Source organism: Sardina pilchardus, chromosome 4 (assembly GCF_963854185.1).
Source record: "Sardina pilchardus chromosome 4, fSarPil1.1, whole genome shotgun sequence".
NCBI classification, from domain to species: domain Eukaryota; kingdom Metazoa; phylum Chordata; class Actinopteri; order Clupeiformes; family Clupeidae; genus Sardina; species Sardina pilchardus.
Genome location: NC_084997.1, coordinates 22,448,647 through 22,466,657, shown reverse-complemented (window position 1 = coordinate 22,466,657; position 18,011 = coordinate 22,448,647). Strand labels below are relative to the sequence as shown.

General features: G+C 51.8%; 1 protein-coding gene across 1 annotated transcript in view; it reads left to right on the top strand.

Moving 5' to 3' along the window:
- LOC134078898 (E3 ubiquitin-protein ligase SH3RF3-like) overlaps positions 1-13,567 on the top strand; it is a 114,032-nt gene extending 100,465 nt beyond the window's left edge. Inside the window, exons 8-13 of the mRNA XM_062535064.1 lie at positions 117-169; positions 613-626; positions 991-1,031; positions 3,320-3,684; positions 8,335-8,699; positions 13,399-13,567. Of these exons, the coding sequence (XP_062391048.1) occupies positions 117-169; positions 613-626; positions 991-1,031; positions 3,320-3,684; positions 8,335-8,699; positions 13,399-13,567 (1,007 nt within the window). The remainder of the gene's footprint in view (positions 1-116; positions 170-612; positions 627-990; positions 1,032-3,319; positions 3,685-8,334; positions 8,700-13,398) is intronic.
- The last annotated feature ends 4,444 nt before the right edge of the window (positions 13,568-18,011 follow it).

Sequence of the window (18,011 nt, the reverse complement as noted above, 5' to 3'; positions counted from 1 at the left end):
CACATCTGCTTCCCATTAGAGCCGGAACATGACGAGAGGCCACTGGAGACTGTCCGTCAGGCCTGACCCTCCCGCTCTCCTCTCTCCGCTCCACTCCCGCTCTCCTCTCCTCTCAGCTCCGCTCCCTCTCGAAGCTGCCGGCTCGTCAGAGGGCAGCCGGGAACAGGAAGTGGGAAGTGGAGGGATGCCCTCTGGCCGTGGCGTGGCGTGTGTGTGGCATGGGCGGGTGGGGAGGTGGTGTGTTTGCAAAGATTGATTGAGGTCGGAGCGGCCGCCAAGCCAAGCCACACCTGACCCGCGCGTGCACGCGCCCCTCGCCAAGGTCACCTGCAGCTCAGCAGCAGGTGCAGACGCTAGCGTGGGATGGGTCTCCGCGCGGCTAACTGCTCTGTCCAGCTGTAGAGTCCACACCAAGTCCAGTCACAAACTGGACCAATATACTCAAAGAAGTCCAGTCAATGGATTCTTGTCCTTTTTGGTCTGTGCTTTTTCTAAATATCCAGTAGTGATTCCCCCCCCTCTGTGTCACCATGTATGCATGTAGCAGCAGAGCACGTGTGTTCTGGTCACGTGTGTGTGTGAGCGTGACCCTCCGTGTGTGTTGTGGCCCAGCTGCTGGTCGGCAGGCTAGGCAGACGGGCAGGCAGGCTAGGCCAGGCTCAGTTAACATGTTAAAGGCCTTGTTAAAGCATTTCACAGCTGAGATAAGCTGTCAGCAATAATGAAAGGCCTGCTGTTGAACATTGGCAGTAATTGCCGGTTGTAGTCCGTGCAGAGGAACTTTGAGTCTGCAAAAGCTCATTAGACTTTGCAGGGTCGCCCCCCCACACCCCCCTTCACCCTCTCTCTATCTCTCTCTGTCTCTCTTTCTCTCTCCCTCTCTCTGCCTTTCTCTCCTGCTCTCTCTCTCTCTCTCTCTCTCTCTCTCTCTCTCTCTCTCTCTCTCTTATCCGTCCCTATCTCCCTTTTCTGACTTCCTGTGCCATGCAGAGTGCTCATGCATTTCAGCCGGTGTGCCTTCAAAGGCTCAGGTGAGCATTAATTGAAGGGCTCTGGTGAAGGTCCTACCCTGGGGAGATGAGCTGTGAATTAGCAGCATGCTGAGACGTGTGTGTGTGTGTGTGTGTGTGTGTGTGTGTGTGTGGTGTGTGTGTGTGTGTGTGTCTCGGCACCAGGCTTAGCTTTGTGCCTGTGTGAGTGTGTGAGTGAGAGAGAGAGACAGAGCACATGCCTGAGCTATCAGAGCTCCACAGAAACAGGGTTTTAACACCACCTCCTCCTCCTCCTCCTCCTCTTCCTCCTCCTCCTCCTCTTCCTCCTCCTCCTCCTCCTCATCCATGTTAAGCAGTCCAGTGTATCAGAGAGACAAAAAAAATCCTGAAAATGTAATGAATATCTATGCCCTGTGAGTTCACTTGCACAATGTATTGTGAAAACGGCACAGTTTCTCTGAGTGTTTCTTCCAATCCATCATAATTTAATGACATCCAGGTCTGCCCAATAAACCAGACTCAGATGGAGTAAGTGGTCTACATTAGTTATACATTTACTTTACATTTTCTAGTAGAGATGATGTGAGCCTGTTCGTGACTTAAGGCCTAACATTTTCTAGTTTTGTGGGGTTTTGACTTGTGGCAAATGTTCCCTCTCTGTGGCAGAGTAAGATGTATGGAAGGAGTGGAGTAACATATGTGCTACAGGCTACACACAGTGATCAAATTTGTCTTCTTCTTGTGACTTTTTCTCCCCTGCCAGGTAGTTATAAATGTTGCCTGTTTGAAAAGTGACTTAGCATCTTTTGCAGGGAGAGGGAGTTCTGGTTGGTGCTAAACGGAGGTTAGATAGTGCAGCTTTCTATCTCTGGAGGCGGCTGTCTGGGAGTGAGCAATCTCCGTCGGGCCGGTCTCCATATAGGTTTCATTTCCTGTCCGACATTCCCACCACATCAGCGCAAGCGGCCATGTTTCTGACAGAGTTATGTCCAGGCGAGCGCCCCCTCGATAAGGCTGTCACAGCCGAGTGATGGTGGTTGGCTACATCAGAAAACACTCCCTCTCTCTGATTTTTTCAGCAGACTGTGAGATGTGCTGAAATGACAGATGAATAGATGAACCTGCAGAAATGTTCATCTTTCTTTCTCTCTCTCTCTCTCTCTCGCTTTCTCTCTCTCGCTCTGCCTCTCCCTCTCAGTTCAGTTCAGTTCAAACAGTATTTTTCTTACCAGAAGCAAAACATGTATACACAAGCGGCCCTAATTGCATTGATGGACAATGTGGCTGACAAGACAACAAGACCACAGCATTTTGATAATGCTAAGCACAAACATGAGTGTGTCAGCACTATGCTGGAATATGTTGAAATAGGCAGACTATTCCAAATGTGTCCTGAAGCTGGAAGCAGACCTCATGATTTCTCCAGTTGCACCCAAGATAAGAACGAGATTGAGTAGATCAAACCTACTCATACCAAATTTGGTACGTTTGGGAGTCAGTTATCAGCACAAACATAATGATCGAACTGTTGGCTGTTAAATGTAGTAACTGTAAAAAAAAACCATAAAATAGGCTGGTCAAAATAGCGTAAAACATGATTGAATCTGGATCGCGTGAGCCATGGAAATAATTGCAAACGCAAACACACATAACGATCCCTGCAGCAACTGCACAGTATGACTCCCATTGACTCCCATGGATTCCTCATGATTGTCACGGAGTTCCATCCTTTCAAAATGGGGAGCTCTGTTCCATTCCCAGCATTCCAGAGGAGAAGTGCTCCTCAGACAAGGAGAGAGTGCACCTCGGTCTCAACCTCATGTGTCACAGCAGATCTTCTTTGGATGTGGTCATACTGTGGCCACTGAGTCTGTACTTGGTCACGATATGCTTCTGCTTCGTACTGTATGTTAGACGGTGAAGAGATATTCCTCTTCTTCATACTGTATTTAGTTATGTCAGTTATGGCTAGATAACATTCTTTTTTGTGTCTTTTTTCACGAACAAAATGTTTACTTTTTAGCATTTTTTGCATTCTTGGATGAGGATAGTTTTACATGTAAAGCAACCCCAGTTTAAACTCTCTCTCTCTCTTTCTCTCTCTCTCTCTCTCTCTCTCTCTCTCTCTCTCTCTCTCTCTCTCATTTCAATTCAACTCAAAGGTAGCTTTATTGGCATGACTCATTGAAGCAGTGTTGCCAAAGCCGACATACAACAATACAAACACATACAATATCTGCTTGGGAACAATAAGGTCAGCACATAAAAACTAAGAAATCTCTCTCTCTCTCTCTCTCTCTCTCTGTTCTCTCTCTCTGTCTGTCCAGTTCACAGTCCTCCGGCTGGGAGTCCGGAGCGTCCCACGGCGGCCGTGTCCCCCCTGCGCCCCCAGGGCTCCCCGTCTCGCTCGCCGGGCCCCTCGGGCCGGCCGCTGTCCATGGTGTCCCCGCAGCACTCCCACCACGGCAGCCCCCTGTCGCCGGCCGCGCCCCACCGCTCCCTCATCCTGATCCCCCTCACCTCGGCCGCCGCCGCCATCACCCCGCCCAACGTGAGCGCGGCGCACCTGAACGGCGGCGAGGTGGGGGCCGGCCCCCTGCTGCCCCCCTCGCCCGCGCACGGCTACGCCCACGCACACGCCCACCACGCACAGGGCGCCGGCGCCAAGCTGGAGGAGAAGAAGGCCGAGAAGGTAACGTTTACATCTGACACCTCACTCACTCTACCCCCTCCTCTCTTGTTTTTGCTCGTCTGTCGTCTGTCCTGTTCTCACTGTCCCCCTCTTTCTCTCTTCTGTCAGCTGTCCACTTCTTTTGTTCTTTTCTTACTACTCTTGTCGTTTTGTCTCTTTCTTTCATTTTCTCCTCTTTGTATCATTCTTTTTCTTGCTACTGTTGTCTTCCTATCTCTTTCATTCTCTCCTAGTTTTATCATTCTTCTATCTTACTGCTCCCTCCCTCTCTCCCCCTCTCTCCCCCTCTCTCTCTCTCTCTCTCTCTCTCTCTCTCTCTCCTCGTGTCCTTCCGTGTCCACCTCTGTGTCCTGCTCTGCCTCGGTCAGCAGGTCTCCTGAGTGCTCTGCTCTTGGCTGTTAACGAGCCTCCTCTGAACGGACTGCTTTCTCATTACACCCCAGCGCTGTGCTGCAGATATCTCCTCATCATGCAAATGGCTCCGTTTTAAAGAGCTCCTCCTGAGAGATGGATGTGCGCGTCCACGTGTGCTAGCTCTTGCTGCGGACCTCGGCTTTCACCCGGGCAGATAACGGCGCCACTAGCTCTTGCTGCGGACCTCGGCTTTCACCCGGGCAAGATAGCGGTGCCAGCCAGGGCCGTCTCCCCGGCTTGCTGGGGCAGCTCCCACATGCCAGCCCGCAGCAGCGCCCCGTCTCTCTGTGCCGCCTGGTGTCTGGGCTCAGTTACTCATGGCGGGGCGCTCAGGAAGTGCACACAGCTCCCAGTGTCTCCGCGTCACACTTATCAGATGACTGATACTCCGTAGCCTCATTACACACTCTTGGGCTACTGAGAGAGTTCTCCCTCTCTCTCTCTCTCTGTCTCCCTCTTTCCCTCTCCCTGTCTCTGTTTCACCCTCTCTCTCCCTCTCTCTCTCTCCCCCTCTCTCTGTCTCCCTCTCTCTCTGTCTCTGTTTCACCCTCTCTCTCTCTCTCTGTTTCGCCCCCTCTCTCTCTCTCTCTCTCTCTCTCTCTCTCTCGGGGTGTGGGGGGTTGGGGGATGACGTGGACTGTGTGTGTTGTGTCTGCAGCTCATTGGAGCTCTTTTGTGTGGCAGCGGAGCGTGTGAAGTAAGTGACTGGCGGTCCGGGCCCAGTGGACGCGGGAGAGTTTACAGGGAGCGTCCACACAGTGGCTCAGCTGCTGGTGCCTAGTAGAGCTCTGTTGTTCATCCACACACACACACACACACACACACACACACACACACACACACACACACACACACACACACACACACACACACACACGCGCACACACACATACACACACTCACACACACCCGGTCTGTAATGGGATCTGGTAACGGAGGCCCAGTGCATTGTGGCGGGTGCTTGACAGTGAACTGCTGCAGTGGCTTGAACAAGCGCTACATGCACAGTGCAGGGCCGGGGTGTCGGTGGTGTCGGGTTACACAGGAGGGCTAGAGAAGAAGCCCACCTCAGTCTCAACACTCTCTAGCGGAATATGAGCACATGCCATCGCGAGCAGCAAAGCTTTTCTTTTATTCCGCGAGTAAGCAAACACTGTCCATTTCTGTTAGGCCACTCAGGTTGTCCTCCCCACACTGCCCTCCACCGCAAGGAAAGATGAAAGTAATAGAAGACAAAAATAAGCTCACTGACCCTCAAGGAAAGTGCTTGGGTGACAATATGTATGATTTAATCATTTCTGAGCGCGGGCTTTGGCAGGGACTGCATTTATTCTTGAGCCGCACGACAAGGAGCGTTAGCGCTCTCCTCCGTCATTGTCCGAGGCCCCGGCCGTCTCCGGCTGCGGAGCGGAGCGTCGTCTCGTCTCGTCCCGGCTTCTGCCCGCCTCCCGACGCCATCTGCTCCTCCAGCACTTGCGTCGACTGCTCTAGGATTCGTCTGGCACACACACGCGTGCACGCGGCGCGCTGCATGGCGGGAGTTAGGTGTTAGCGTGTGGAGGTGTGCCTCTCTCCACAGGGGCAGTAAGAAACACAGGAGATGGGGCTGTAAGGAGGGGTGGGGGGGGTAGGGGGGCTTGAGGTAAGAAGAGGGGAGCGTTGTGGAGATGGGGGGAAGGGGGGGGGGGGGGGGGGGGCTGGGGGGGTAGGTAAGGGACTCACACATGTCGAGTGTAAACCCAGCCTCCTGTTCTCCCCGTCTGACAGATGTCTCACTGTTGATTATTCAGTGATAATTGGCTCAGATTCACTCTGAGAACCCACCCATGTGCACATGTACACATGTACCCTTTCCACTTTGCACAGGGACATCTCACCCTCTATATATAGAGGTGGCAGGGTTGCTTCTAATAAAACCCATTCCAATATGGATCATAGAATACATATCCTACAATTGGTATTATTATCACACTGAAACGCGGCATTTTTGGCAAATGTCTCATTTTCATTTAAATTGTTTTTCGGTGCTTTAGTTTTTATTAGTCCATTCAAGCCCTTTTCATTTAACAGTCTTGTGATTTGTATTTGAGATGTGCATGTTTTGATTCTTAACGCTGGTGCAACTCTAATGGTTTCGGCGCTTCATTGTTCGGCATGGCTTGGCAAAAACACGCTTTACTGGCTTTCCGGAGGAAATTATATAATGAAATGTGTAAATTCAATATGAGTCATAATTGCAAGAAAATGGTCCATGTTGTTTTTCTCTGGTTCTTCCTTTCATTTGCATGGCTGCTGGCTGTTTCCTTCAAACGGCATCCAGACGGTCTTGCTTTGAACATGGCATGACTAAACCATAATTCAGGTGCTAGGAATGAAGCGTTGCTAAGCAAGGGGTTCTGTCAGGAGTGCAGAGACCTTGTGAGGCTACAACAGCTTGCAGTATATGCCCTGTTCTTGACCAAGGGCTATTATAAAATGAGTCGTGTCTGTCTGAGGATCAGTTCAATTCCGTTTTTATTTATATAGCGCCATAATAATGACCATTCCTCAAGGCAGGTCTACAGAGCCCGGCGTTGAACTTGAACTGTCTGAAGTGGAGTGATCGAGTGTGAAGCTCTTACGGAAAGCCCTTAACAGATGGCCTTCATGAGGCATTTGTGTGTTCTCCCGGGGCCTCTTTGGACCGGGCTTGTCCGTCAGTATTGATGCTGACAGCCTCCCTTTGCTCACTGTCAGTGTGGAATAGACTCCGCTCTGACCTGAACAAACAAACAAACAAAGCGCGGCGTCCATCCCAGCAGCAAACAGTAGCGCGCCGCGCGCTCTCGGTAAGCCGCTGGACAGGAGCTGCCGAGGTGCGAGGGGAACCCTCACGGAACCCTCACGGAACCCTGACGGAACTCTGACGGAACCCTCACCCCAGACCCGTGCCGTAACTGAACTGATGCCAAGTGTCTCAGTCTGGATTCTGCTGCACATCACTGCAGCATTTCACTAGATGGTGTTTTGTGACTCCTGCCAGCACGAGGAGACTGTCGGTCATGCCTGTCCATCTGTCCATCTGTCTATCTGTCTGTCTGCGCGATGGTCTGTCTGCCTGCATGCATCTCTGATGGCTATCCGTTATCATTTTCCCCCCATTTCAATCTCCACCCCTTCTTCACGTCTCCCCGTGTTGAGAGATTGAGAGAGCGACGCCGAGGGGCTGCCGACTCAAAGCCTCCTATCTCATGCCCCCAGGTGGCCCGCCGGTGAACTTCAGCAGCCCACTCGACACCTTCTTAGGAGCGCTTAGCTTGGCTTAGCTCCTCTTATACAACCAATGACTGTCACAGATAACAGCGCGCGCCACACACCCCCGCGTTTCGTGCTGAACATAAAGCGGCGTCAGAAGGCGAACAAAAGGGCTCCGACCTCGGCGCTTTGATGAGGCGCGGCGGCGGAGACAAACGCCGAAAGCCAGAAAGCGCGGCGGAGAAGAAAGCCAGGATTATTATTTTGTAGCCGTGTCACGCGTGTGTTTTTCTTCCTCTCTCTCTCTCGTTCTCTCTGTTCCTCAGTGTTGTCTCTATGTCTCTCTCTCTCTCTCTCTCTCTCTATCGTTCTCTCTGTTCATCAGTGTTGTCTCTGTCTCTCTCTCTCTCTCGTTCTCTCTCTCTCTATCGTTCTCTCTGTTCCTCAGTGTTGTCTCTATGTCTCTCTCTCTCTCTCTCTCTCTCTCTATTGTTCTCTCTGTTCCTCAGTGTTGTCTCTCTCTCTCTCTCGTTCTCTCTCTCTCGTTCTCTCTCTCTCTATCGTTCTCTCTGTTCCTCAGTGTTGTCTCTATGTCTCTCTCTCTCTCTCTCTCTCGCTCTCTCTCTCTCTATCGTTCTCTCTGTTCCTCAGTGTTGTCTCTATCTCTCTCTCTCGTTCTCTCTCTCTCTCTCGGTCTCTCTGTTCCTCAGTGTTGTCTCTGTCTCTCTTTCTCTCTCGTTCTCTCTCTCTCTCGTTGTTCTCTCTGTTCCTCAGCGTTGTCTCTATGTCTCTCTCTCTCTCTCTCTATCGTTCTCTCTGTTCCTCAGTGTTGTCTCTGTCTCTCTCTCTCGTTCTCTCTCTCTCTCTCGTTCTCTCTGTTCCTCAGCGTTGTTCTCTGTGTCTCTCTCTCTTTCTCTCTGTTCCTCAGCGTTGTCTCTCTCTCTCTCTCTCTCTCTCTCTCTGTTCCTCACTGTTTCTGTCTCTCTCTCTCTCCTCCCGCAGAAAGAGAAGAAGGGAAGCGGCCTGCTCAAGCTGCTGTCGGGCGCGGCGGCCAAGAAGAAGTCCCGCTCGCCGCCCTCCGTCTCGCCGACGCACGAGCCGACGCACTCGCCGGCCGCCGCCGCCTCCGAGGCGCTGATGGCGGGCGCCCTGATGGGCGTGGCCCCCGACCTGCACCCGGTGGGCGGCCACGGGCGCGCCGGCTCCTGCCCCATCGAGAGCGAGATGCAGGGCGCCATGGGCATGGAGCCGCTGCACCGCAAGTCGGGCTCGCTGGACCTCAACTTCTCCGTGTCGCCGCCCGCGCGCCAGGCCTGCTCCTCGCTGCTGGCCATCCGGCCCGAGCCCAAGCCGCTGTCCCGCGAGAGGTACGGATACACACACACACACACACACACACACACACAAAGACACACACACTATTTCTCTCTCTCATTCTCTCTCTCTCTCTCTCTCTTTTTCTAACTCTGTTTCTCTCTTTCACACTCACACAGACAAAAATGTATTAAGTGGCTCTGTCCCGCGAGAGGTACGAAGCACTCAGGCTCACACACACACACACACACACACACACACAGACACAAAGACACACACCAAAGACACACACACACACACACGCAATCTCTCTCTCTTTCTCTCTCTCTCTCTTTCTAACTCTGTTTCTCTCTTTCACACTCACACAGACAAAAATGTATTAAGTGGCTCTGTCCCGTGAGAGGTACGAAGCACTCGGGCTCACACACACACACACACACACACACACACACACACAAACACTATCTCTTTCTCTTTCTCTCTCTCTCTCTCTCTTTCTAACTCTCTTTCTCTCTTTCACTCTCACACAGACAAAAATATATTTAGTGTAAAAAATGTGTTCTGATTGCACCTGACCGCCACTCTCACAGGCCATTTAATAAGCATTGGCTCTATGAATACCCAAGTTCACCAGAGGCTAATATCTACTCAATTATAAAGATTGCAGCTTGCCTATTATCAGAATCACTTAAAGTATAAATGACCCAGACTGGAAGATGTGTGATATATACAAGGAGGGGCTGCTGATCTGCGGCTGCTTCAGTTCTCTCTCCATTCATGATTCATGAGAGATGTATTACACTCCTCTGAGATGAGGCCTAGAGCGCTGCAGTCTGGGGCTGAGTTCACACACTCACACTCTCACACACTCACACACTCACACACTCCGCTCGAGGAGAAACAGAATGAGACGACCATGAGGGAAGAGAAAGAGAGAGACAGAGAGAGAGGGAGAGAGAGAGGGAGAGAAGAAGAGCGTGTGATGAGTATAAAGGGAGCAGCATACTTTAATGAAACTCATCATTTCACCGAGTGCCACAAGTCACATTTGTCACTCTTGTCATCTCCGCTCGTTCCCGGCGTCCTCCCCTGAGCTGCAGAGTTCCAGAGAGGAGAGCCGAGAGTCTGAGAGACAGAGACAGCGATAATTGGAGTAAGATATTGAGGGAATCAGCAACTAGAAGACATTGAGTTTCTCAGTGCAGTATCAGCACTGAGCGCTCCCATTTGGCCTGCTCTGCCTCCTCCTCCCTCCCTGTACGGTATTAGGTGTCGCCACCAACGCCATAAATTTGACGTTACATTTCCGAATTCACGAATTTCCGAATGTGCGCCGTCTCGGGAGTACAGACTTGCTGGCTGTGCTCCATAGGGCAGCAGCATTTAGATTTTTAATTTTCTAAACTTGCCCAACTAGCCCATTTGTTGGTTATAAAAATGAATACATAAAAATGACACATAGTTGCTGCTTGTTCATGTTGCTAATGCGGCTTGTGTATAGTGTGCAGCGGGAGGTGGAGATGGCTCTGAGGTGGAGCGTTGGTCTCCCTGAGCTGGGCTGGACACGGCAGTGGGCGGGAGTGGACCCCTCCTCCGTGTCCTCCGATCCCAGAGCTCAGCATTACACAGGCAGCGGGACAGAAGAGAGAAGAAGAGGGGAGACTGACTCTATTATACCGCCTCATTTATATTCATTATTCCGAGGACATTAGATTATCCCCACTGCTCTGCAGCACAGGGGCGCAGCTTCTAACACCTCTCTTCTCTAAGACACAGAGAGAGAGAGACAGAAAGAGAGGGAGGGAGAGAGAAAGAGAGAGAGGGAGAAAGAGAGAGAAGGAAGACAGAACTTTTTTTTAATTCCTCTGTGCCAGGAGCTGCAGGCTTGTATTTTGGTCAATCACGAGTTCCCATCTCCAGGGGGATTATTTCCTCCAGGGAACTTTAATAGCATCAGCCTCTCCTGGACCACACGGCATCCAGACTTGTGGTGGATAACCTGGTTAGGATTTTTACAGAAGAAGACGACCACTAGACAAATATCAATCAAAACCCAATTGCCCCAGCGATTCTGTCGCAAAATGAAAGCAGACGGTGAAACACGAGCTCCTTGGTTGTAGGCTGTGTTTACGTCTGCAGCGCTGGCTTTGTCTGTACGAGAGCGCAGCAGTTGCTGTTGTCCTTCCTGTCTGCGCCCCTTAATGGTGAGTAATTGCCCCCCCGTCCCCTCGGCCCAGAAAACACGCGTAGCTGCCTCCGACTGGACGCTCGGCCCCGCCCAGTGGTGTGTGTTACTCACCGCCAATGTGTGTATGTGTGTGTGTGTGTGTGTGTGTGTGTGCAGCAGCCGCCGCGTCACTCGCCAGCACACTCCTTATCTGTGCTGCAGCGGAAGGGAGCGGAGAGCAGATCCATCTGCATGCAAAGAGGGCGCGATAAGGGCTGCGCCCTGTTCCCGGGGAGAGGTCACCCCCGCTGCCATGTAGGAGTTATTGTCTCCGCACGGCACAGCACGGCCCCCTCAGCTCCAGCTCCAGCTCCAGCCTCTCCTGATAAGACATCTCAGCATCTCCTCCTCCTCCTCCTCCTCCTCCTCCGCCGCCGCTGCTGCTGCTGCTGCTGAAACATGTGCGGCCCTCAGGTGCTCTGTCCTGCACGTGAGCGTCCGGCCCGCAGGAGAGAGAGAGTGCACCTCTGGGCAACCGAGAGATCACACAAATTTCCCCAGCCGTGGCCTTCTGTCTCCCCCGAGAGCCTTCGGCCATCAGTCTTGGGGCGAGAGCCCAGAGGATGGCCGCGCCCCTCGGCGTGCGCTCGTACGTTCTGGGCCGCTCCTCCCTCGCCCCCCCCCCCCCCCCGCTCGCCGTGCCGCACAGCGCTCGCCCCCTCCGCCGCACCCCGCCCCCGTCACCGTGATTCACCGCCGCCATCAAAAACCGGCCATCGATTTTTCTCCGCTCTTCCAAAAATCGCGTCGTCAAACTGGGCTTAGGGCCGCCGCGCGCCGCAAATAACATCGCCGTAATTTTTGCAAGGGTAGCAGTAGACACGTTCGCGCGTAATTACAGGGACAAAATCCATGCCGCTTCCCAGGAAAATCGATGCCGAGAGCACACACAATCAAATGTGTTTGTTCCCCGGGGACGGACGGAGCCACTGTGCAAAGGAGGCTCTCTGAGCGGCGCCATTGTTGCGCTCAGGCTCATCACTTTATGGAGATCTAAATGGAAAATGACACACATATTCAGGTCACTCAAGAAAACAGCCCAAAGGATGCTGTAGAGGGCATATACAGTACAGTACCGTACACAGAGCACCATTACTGATGAGGGCTCTAAATTAAGTGCTAAGATCTTCTTAGGAGCGCTCTAAGAACGTTCTAAGAACGCTCCTAAGAAGATCTCAGCACTTAATAAGCTTCTTAACGAATCTGGGAAGCGCGGCCAAGGGCTCTAACTGAAATATTCTTCTCCGTGCTCGTCCAGTCATACTTGTGTGGTTGGCACGCTGTGGTGCGGTGGATGTGCTTATGTGTGAGTTATGATTCAGCCCCCCCCCCCCCCCCCCCCACCATGCCATGACACACGGAGGACGAGGAGAGCAGACAGTGACACATCCGCCTTCTCCATACCAAGCTGCAGCAGTCGCTTAGGATATAGGATGGTGTGCAATGACTTGCACCACCTGGGACCCATCACAGTCCCATGTAAGAAGAGAGGCATCTACACACACACACACACACACAAGCACAGACACACACACACATACACGCGCACACAAACAAACACACACACACACACACACACACACACACAGCCTGGTGCAATCTGAAAATGCACACACACACACACACATAAGAACACACATACACACACACACACAGTCTGGTGCAATCTGAAGCATATACACACACAGACAAACAAACACACATGCACACCCAGCCTGAACAAACACACATACACAGACTTATACACACCCAGTCTGGCGCAATCTGAAACCGTTTGGCCCAAGACAGTGCGGGGGGAGGGGGAGGGGGAGGGGGAGAGGGGGGTTGTGAGCGCGTCAGCCAGACAGACATCAGCAGAATTGCGCAACGCGTCTTACCTCCGCCGCTCCCTGGCTTTACCTCCAGCCCTCACACCGAGGGATGATGAGCTCGTCTTTCATGTCTGCGCCTGCACACGCGGCCCCTATAAATCCGCCGCATCAAAGGCGGGACCCGGCGCTTGTGCTTCCGCCGGCGAGGCCCGGCTCATCCGCCGCACCCGGCCTCTCTCCCGCCGCCAACCCGTAAATCAGCCGGCGCCCGGCCGGCCCCATTTGATGTGGCTTCTACCATGCGTACAGTATGCATCCCAGAAGCCCCGGCACAGTAACTTCCTCTCTGTGCACGTTGGCACACCCGCCTCCTGTCCAGGTGCTCACCATGTCTCCTCCCTTCTCTCCTCTCTTCTCTCTCTCTCTTCTCTTTCTCCTCTCTCTCTCTTCTCTCATCTCCCTTCTCTCATCTCTCTCTTCTCTCTCACTCTCTCTTCTCTCTCATCTCTCATCTCTCTCTCTTCTCTCTTTCTCTCTCTCTCCTCTCTCTCTCCCTCTCTCTCCTCTCTCTCTCTCTCCCTCTCTCTCTCTCACTCTCTCTCTCTCCCTCTCTCTCTCTTCTCTCTCTCTCACTCTCTCTCTCTCTCTCTCTCTCTCTCTCACTCTCTCTCTCTCTCTCTTCTCTCTCTCTCTCTCTCTCATCTCTCTGCTCAGGTACCGGGTGGTGGTGCCCTACCCGCCGCAGAGCGAGGCGGAGATCGAGCTGAAGGAGGGCGACATCGTCTTCGTGCACAAGAAGCGGGAGGACGGCTGGTACAAGGGCACGCTCCAGCGCACCGGCCGCACCGGCCTCTTCCCCGGCAGCTTCGTGGAGATCTTCTGAGAGCCGGAGGGACGGACCACCGCCAGCTCCACCCGGCCTCACGCTGTGTGGTGGGGGTGAAGGTGGGGTGGCGGGTGGTGGTGGGTGGGTGGTGGGGGGTGAAGAGGATCTTTTCTGAACAGGCAACCTCCAGGACAGCCTCAGAAAGGGGCCTTTTCACAGAGGCCGGCGGAAGCGGTGCAGTAAAAAAAGGAGTCACCATCACGAGCGTGGGAATCCTCTCTGACAACAGCGCAGCGCAGGTAGACGCATCACGCACCAACGTCAACAGAACGTCAACAGAACGTCAACAGAACACAACATAACAGCAGCAAATTCACCTGGTGGTGAATACACAGGTACAAGAGGAGCACAAGCACAGCACAGCACACAGAACAGAACAGAACAGAACAGAACAGAACAGAACAGTCCCTCACTGCCATAGTCGTCGAGTGGCATCTCTCTCCCACGCGCTCTCTCCACCTGAAAGCACAGTGAAGGCCAGCTGGCAGAAGCCTTCTTGGTGTGAGAACATGTAGGAGAGAGAGCACACACATGTGGTAACACACACACATGCTCACACACACATGCGTGCACGTGCACACACACACACACACACATGCACGCAAGCACGCACGCACACACACACAGGAAACCTCCAGAACTCCTCAGTTCAGTGAAGCCAGGCTCAAGCAGTGCCTTCCATCTCTGCCAACACCAGAACCAGCCTCTGACTGAGCCCCGGCCCTGGAGAGCAGGGCCACCCAGCTTGTGTTCATGTACTGTACAGCAGCGTCGCTCCTCCTCCTCCTCCTCCTCCTCTTTGGTCTCGTGAAGCAGCTGCTGTGTGCTTGTTGGACCTCCCCCTCCCTACTCCCTACAACACTGCTCCCCCGACACACAGATAGAGACACACACACACACACATACACACGCACGCACACATGCACTCACACACACTCACTCACACACATACACACGTACACACACATGCACTCACACACACTCACACTCACATACACACACGCACACGCATACACACACACACACACACACACACACATACACACACGCACACGCATACGCATACACACACACAACACACACACACACAGGCACAGGCGTCCCTTGCATGGGTCTTTGTCGAGTTCAGATCCCGAGAGTTGTGAAGCCGACCACCTCCACAGAATATTCCCTGTGCCCTTATTTCAGTCATCAAAAGTGCTCAACCGGGTAATTGTTATTGGCCTCATAAAAAAGTCCTTGCACTCCAGTTTTTTTTATGATATCCTGACAGATCGCTCCCAGCACAGCAACTCTGACAAGACAACCAAAGGAGAGGCGGGAAGCCACACAGACTGATTGCGATTGTGATTGTGAAAAAGGTGGGGGGGGGGGGGGGTATGCAAGGACACCTTTGGTAATAGAACTGATGACAGTTATTCTCTCGGGAGGTCGGAGCGACGACAGGAGTTCCACTGTCTCTCTCTTTTCTCTCTGACTGAAGTGAGTCCAGCATTTTGTGTGACAAGTCATCCTGTTCTGATCTGCCTCAGTGTGTTTCCCGCCACTTCTACTTCTCGTGACATTTCTTAAAAAAAAGAGCTGATGAATTTAAATGTGCGGCTTTTTGTATGGCTACTGTAGTGTTATGGTCCGTGGGTAATTTAACATGATTTTTTTACCATTTTGACGAGTAAGTGTTTTACTCTATTACATGAATTTCCATGTACCTGTACTAAATGTGTCTTATGGATACAATGAAATGCTAAATGTTTTTGTTTTTGGGTTACGTTTTTGTGTTATCGTGTAGCAAAAAGGTCCCCCCCCCCCTCCCATGCTTGTTCTAAAAGCGTGAGTTAATGGATTCCCCTCTGATCCACCTCTCCCCCGAGAGGGCTTGAAAACCTGTTGCACCTGCGACCTGCGGAGTTGAACTGCACGGACTAGGAAACCACCACTCCATCGGAGGCTCGCGAGGAGAGAGGGCTTTTGCCAATGTTTTCAGTGTGGAGGCAGCTGGCACTCAAAGCACATAATTACTTTTCTAGGCAAACGGCCACATTGCTTCGCGAAAGGAGGCCAGCAAGATTGTTGAAAGAGCTGGGGCTTTTTTTTTTTGTTGTTGGTCTGAAACCACGCTGCCCAGTAGCAGAGCCAACAGCTAGGTTAGCGTGAATGGGACACCTAAGGTCCCAAAACATCCACACACGCGTGTGGTTACACTGTCAGCTCATGCACCCAACAGAACCAAACACACAAGACAAGACAAAGCACAACCTTAAGAGGTGTAGATCTTTTAAACGATGGACGGCATTTGGGACAGTCTGTCAGTGCGTCAAAACATGCGTTTTGCATTCTCACAGAGGAACCTTCTTCGAACGGACTAAAAAATATAGTACAGAGCACAGCGGGAGGAAAAATCGAGGCCCAGTGTAATCTCCGTAATCACATTGGCAATCTCACTGGGATTGGTGTCAACCCACAGTGGATTGTGGAAACTGTTGGGGGATTTGTCACTTAACGCAGCGACTGGGGGGATTGACAGAGATTACGGCCCATTGGAAAATCAAAAGCGTAGAGATTAAGACCATCCCCATTCTCATCAACCTCTCGGCCCACGAGAGCAGATAGCACATGGGAGGAACGCTCCACCCACCCCCCCCACCCCCCCCACCACCACCACCACCACCCTCCTCGCTCACCCATTTCTAGATCGTTCTATTCAAGGAAATATCAGCAGTGATGATTGATCCCCTTCTCCTGGGACAGAGGCGGTGGCTTCCCGTGTGGAACTGATCCCCTCTCGCACCCATTCTTCATCATTAGAGTTATCAGTGCCAGCACAGCGCAGCGCAGCACAGCACAGCACAGCACAGCACACTCTCCCCAGGAAGTGGAGGCAGGTGGAGAAAGGTGAAGAGAGATTTATGGGTCCTCATAAGAAAGACTGGCCATCTCAGCCAGCCCCCCTCCCCTCCTCCCCCAGCCCACAGCGTAGGCCGAGCCCCAGGCCATTCTTCATGCCTTCTCCTCGATCTGTGGTGCTGTCCCCCATCTCCATCCTCTTATTGCCTTTTGGATTAAGTGAACAGAAACAGTGCAGTGGTGTTATGGTTGTAAAGCAACTGTGTACGGTTGTGTTTCTCCTTGTTTAATGTTTTGCTTTGAAATGTCAATATTTCAAGAACATCTAGGTTTATTTTCCCTGTGAATCATGTGAATAAAGGAGGGCGTCGTCTCTGGGCGAGAAGCACAAGTCCATATCCATGTTGGAGATGCAGCATTCTCTTGATGCCTAAGATAGGCAGACAGGATATTACAACTGTCCTCCATCTTGGTGTCATCTTGGTGTTCTCCAGCAGTCTCATGGATCTGGGTTCAGTGCAAGGTGTGCGACCCTTGTGACGGGAACTTGTGTACCACTGAATAGTGAAAAGAGTCTTTTTTCTCAAGAGGATTTTTGTCAAGCATGGGAAGTCATGCATAATTATTAAGAGGAGTTTTACATTGCTACGTTGAAAAAGAAGTATAAATATATAAATATATATTGTGAATACATATTTATGGGCCATTGGTAAGGAGTTGAGATATTGAGGAATATTTCCTCTGCTCTTGGTAACCTGCATTGGATTCATTTACATTTTGTCTTGCATTAACTACATGTGGTTTGTTTGGTTTTTCATGTCAAGTGCATTTAAGCAATAAATGCCTTTGTTTTAAAATAAACCGTTTGCTTTTCTTGAGTTTTAATTATTACTCGATCAATGATGAAAAAGTAAACAACAATGCGTATTGTATTCCATCGCATCAGCAGGTTTGCTCCTCAGCTTTGGCTGGTGTCTAGTGAGACCCATCTCTCATTGGTGAGGGGAGTTGTTTTGGTGTGCTCACCTCCAGACTTCAATTCTGGCACAAGTCCATCTCCTCTCCTCTCCTCCCCCCGGACTGACCTTTGCTTCACAGCATTCGGCCCCAGTGTCTGGCCATCACCACTGGCTCAGGGCCGCCACGGCTGCATCAGGCGCTCTTAATCGGCATTAGTGACGTCCAGTGCCAGAGCGCGCTCAAATGCCATCTTGTCGCCACGTCTGCACAAGGGCTACAGTAACTCCTCCTCTGACGGCCATGCATACAGTATGAGCCTTTTCTGAGTCACATATTTATCATATGCTGTGTCACACTCACACACATAACAAAGGTTGTTTTGTATCTATCTTTTGTGCCGTTTCTACATCTGTCCGTATTTGAAGTATCATATTCAGATGCCCAAGAGCGCTGGTGTTTTGTAATTGGAAATTTCAGATCCTCTGACTTAGGGGAAAATCCACATAAATGACAGACCAATTTCCTTTGCCAAACATTGCTGTGTAGAAGAATCACTCCAGAAGGCTGTCAACCACGGACAATCTAAATGCAAATGCCAGTGATTATTTCCAGGGTCCCTGTCAGGCAGAGAGGTTAT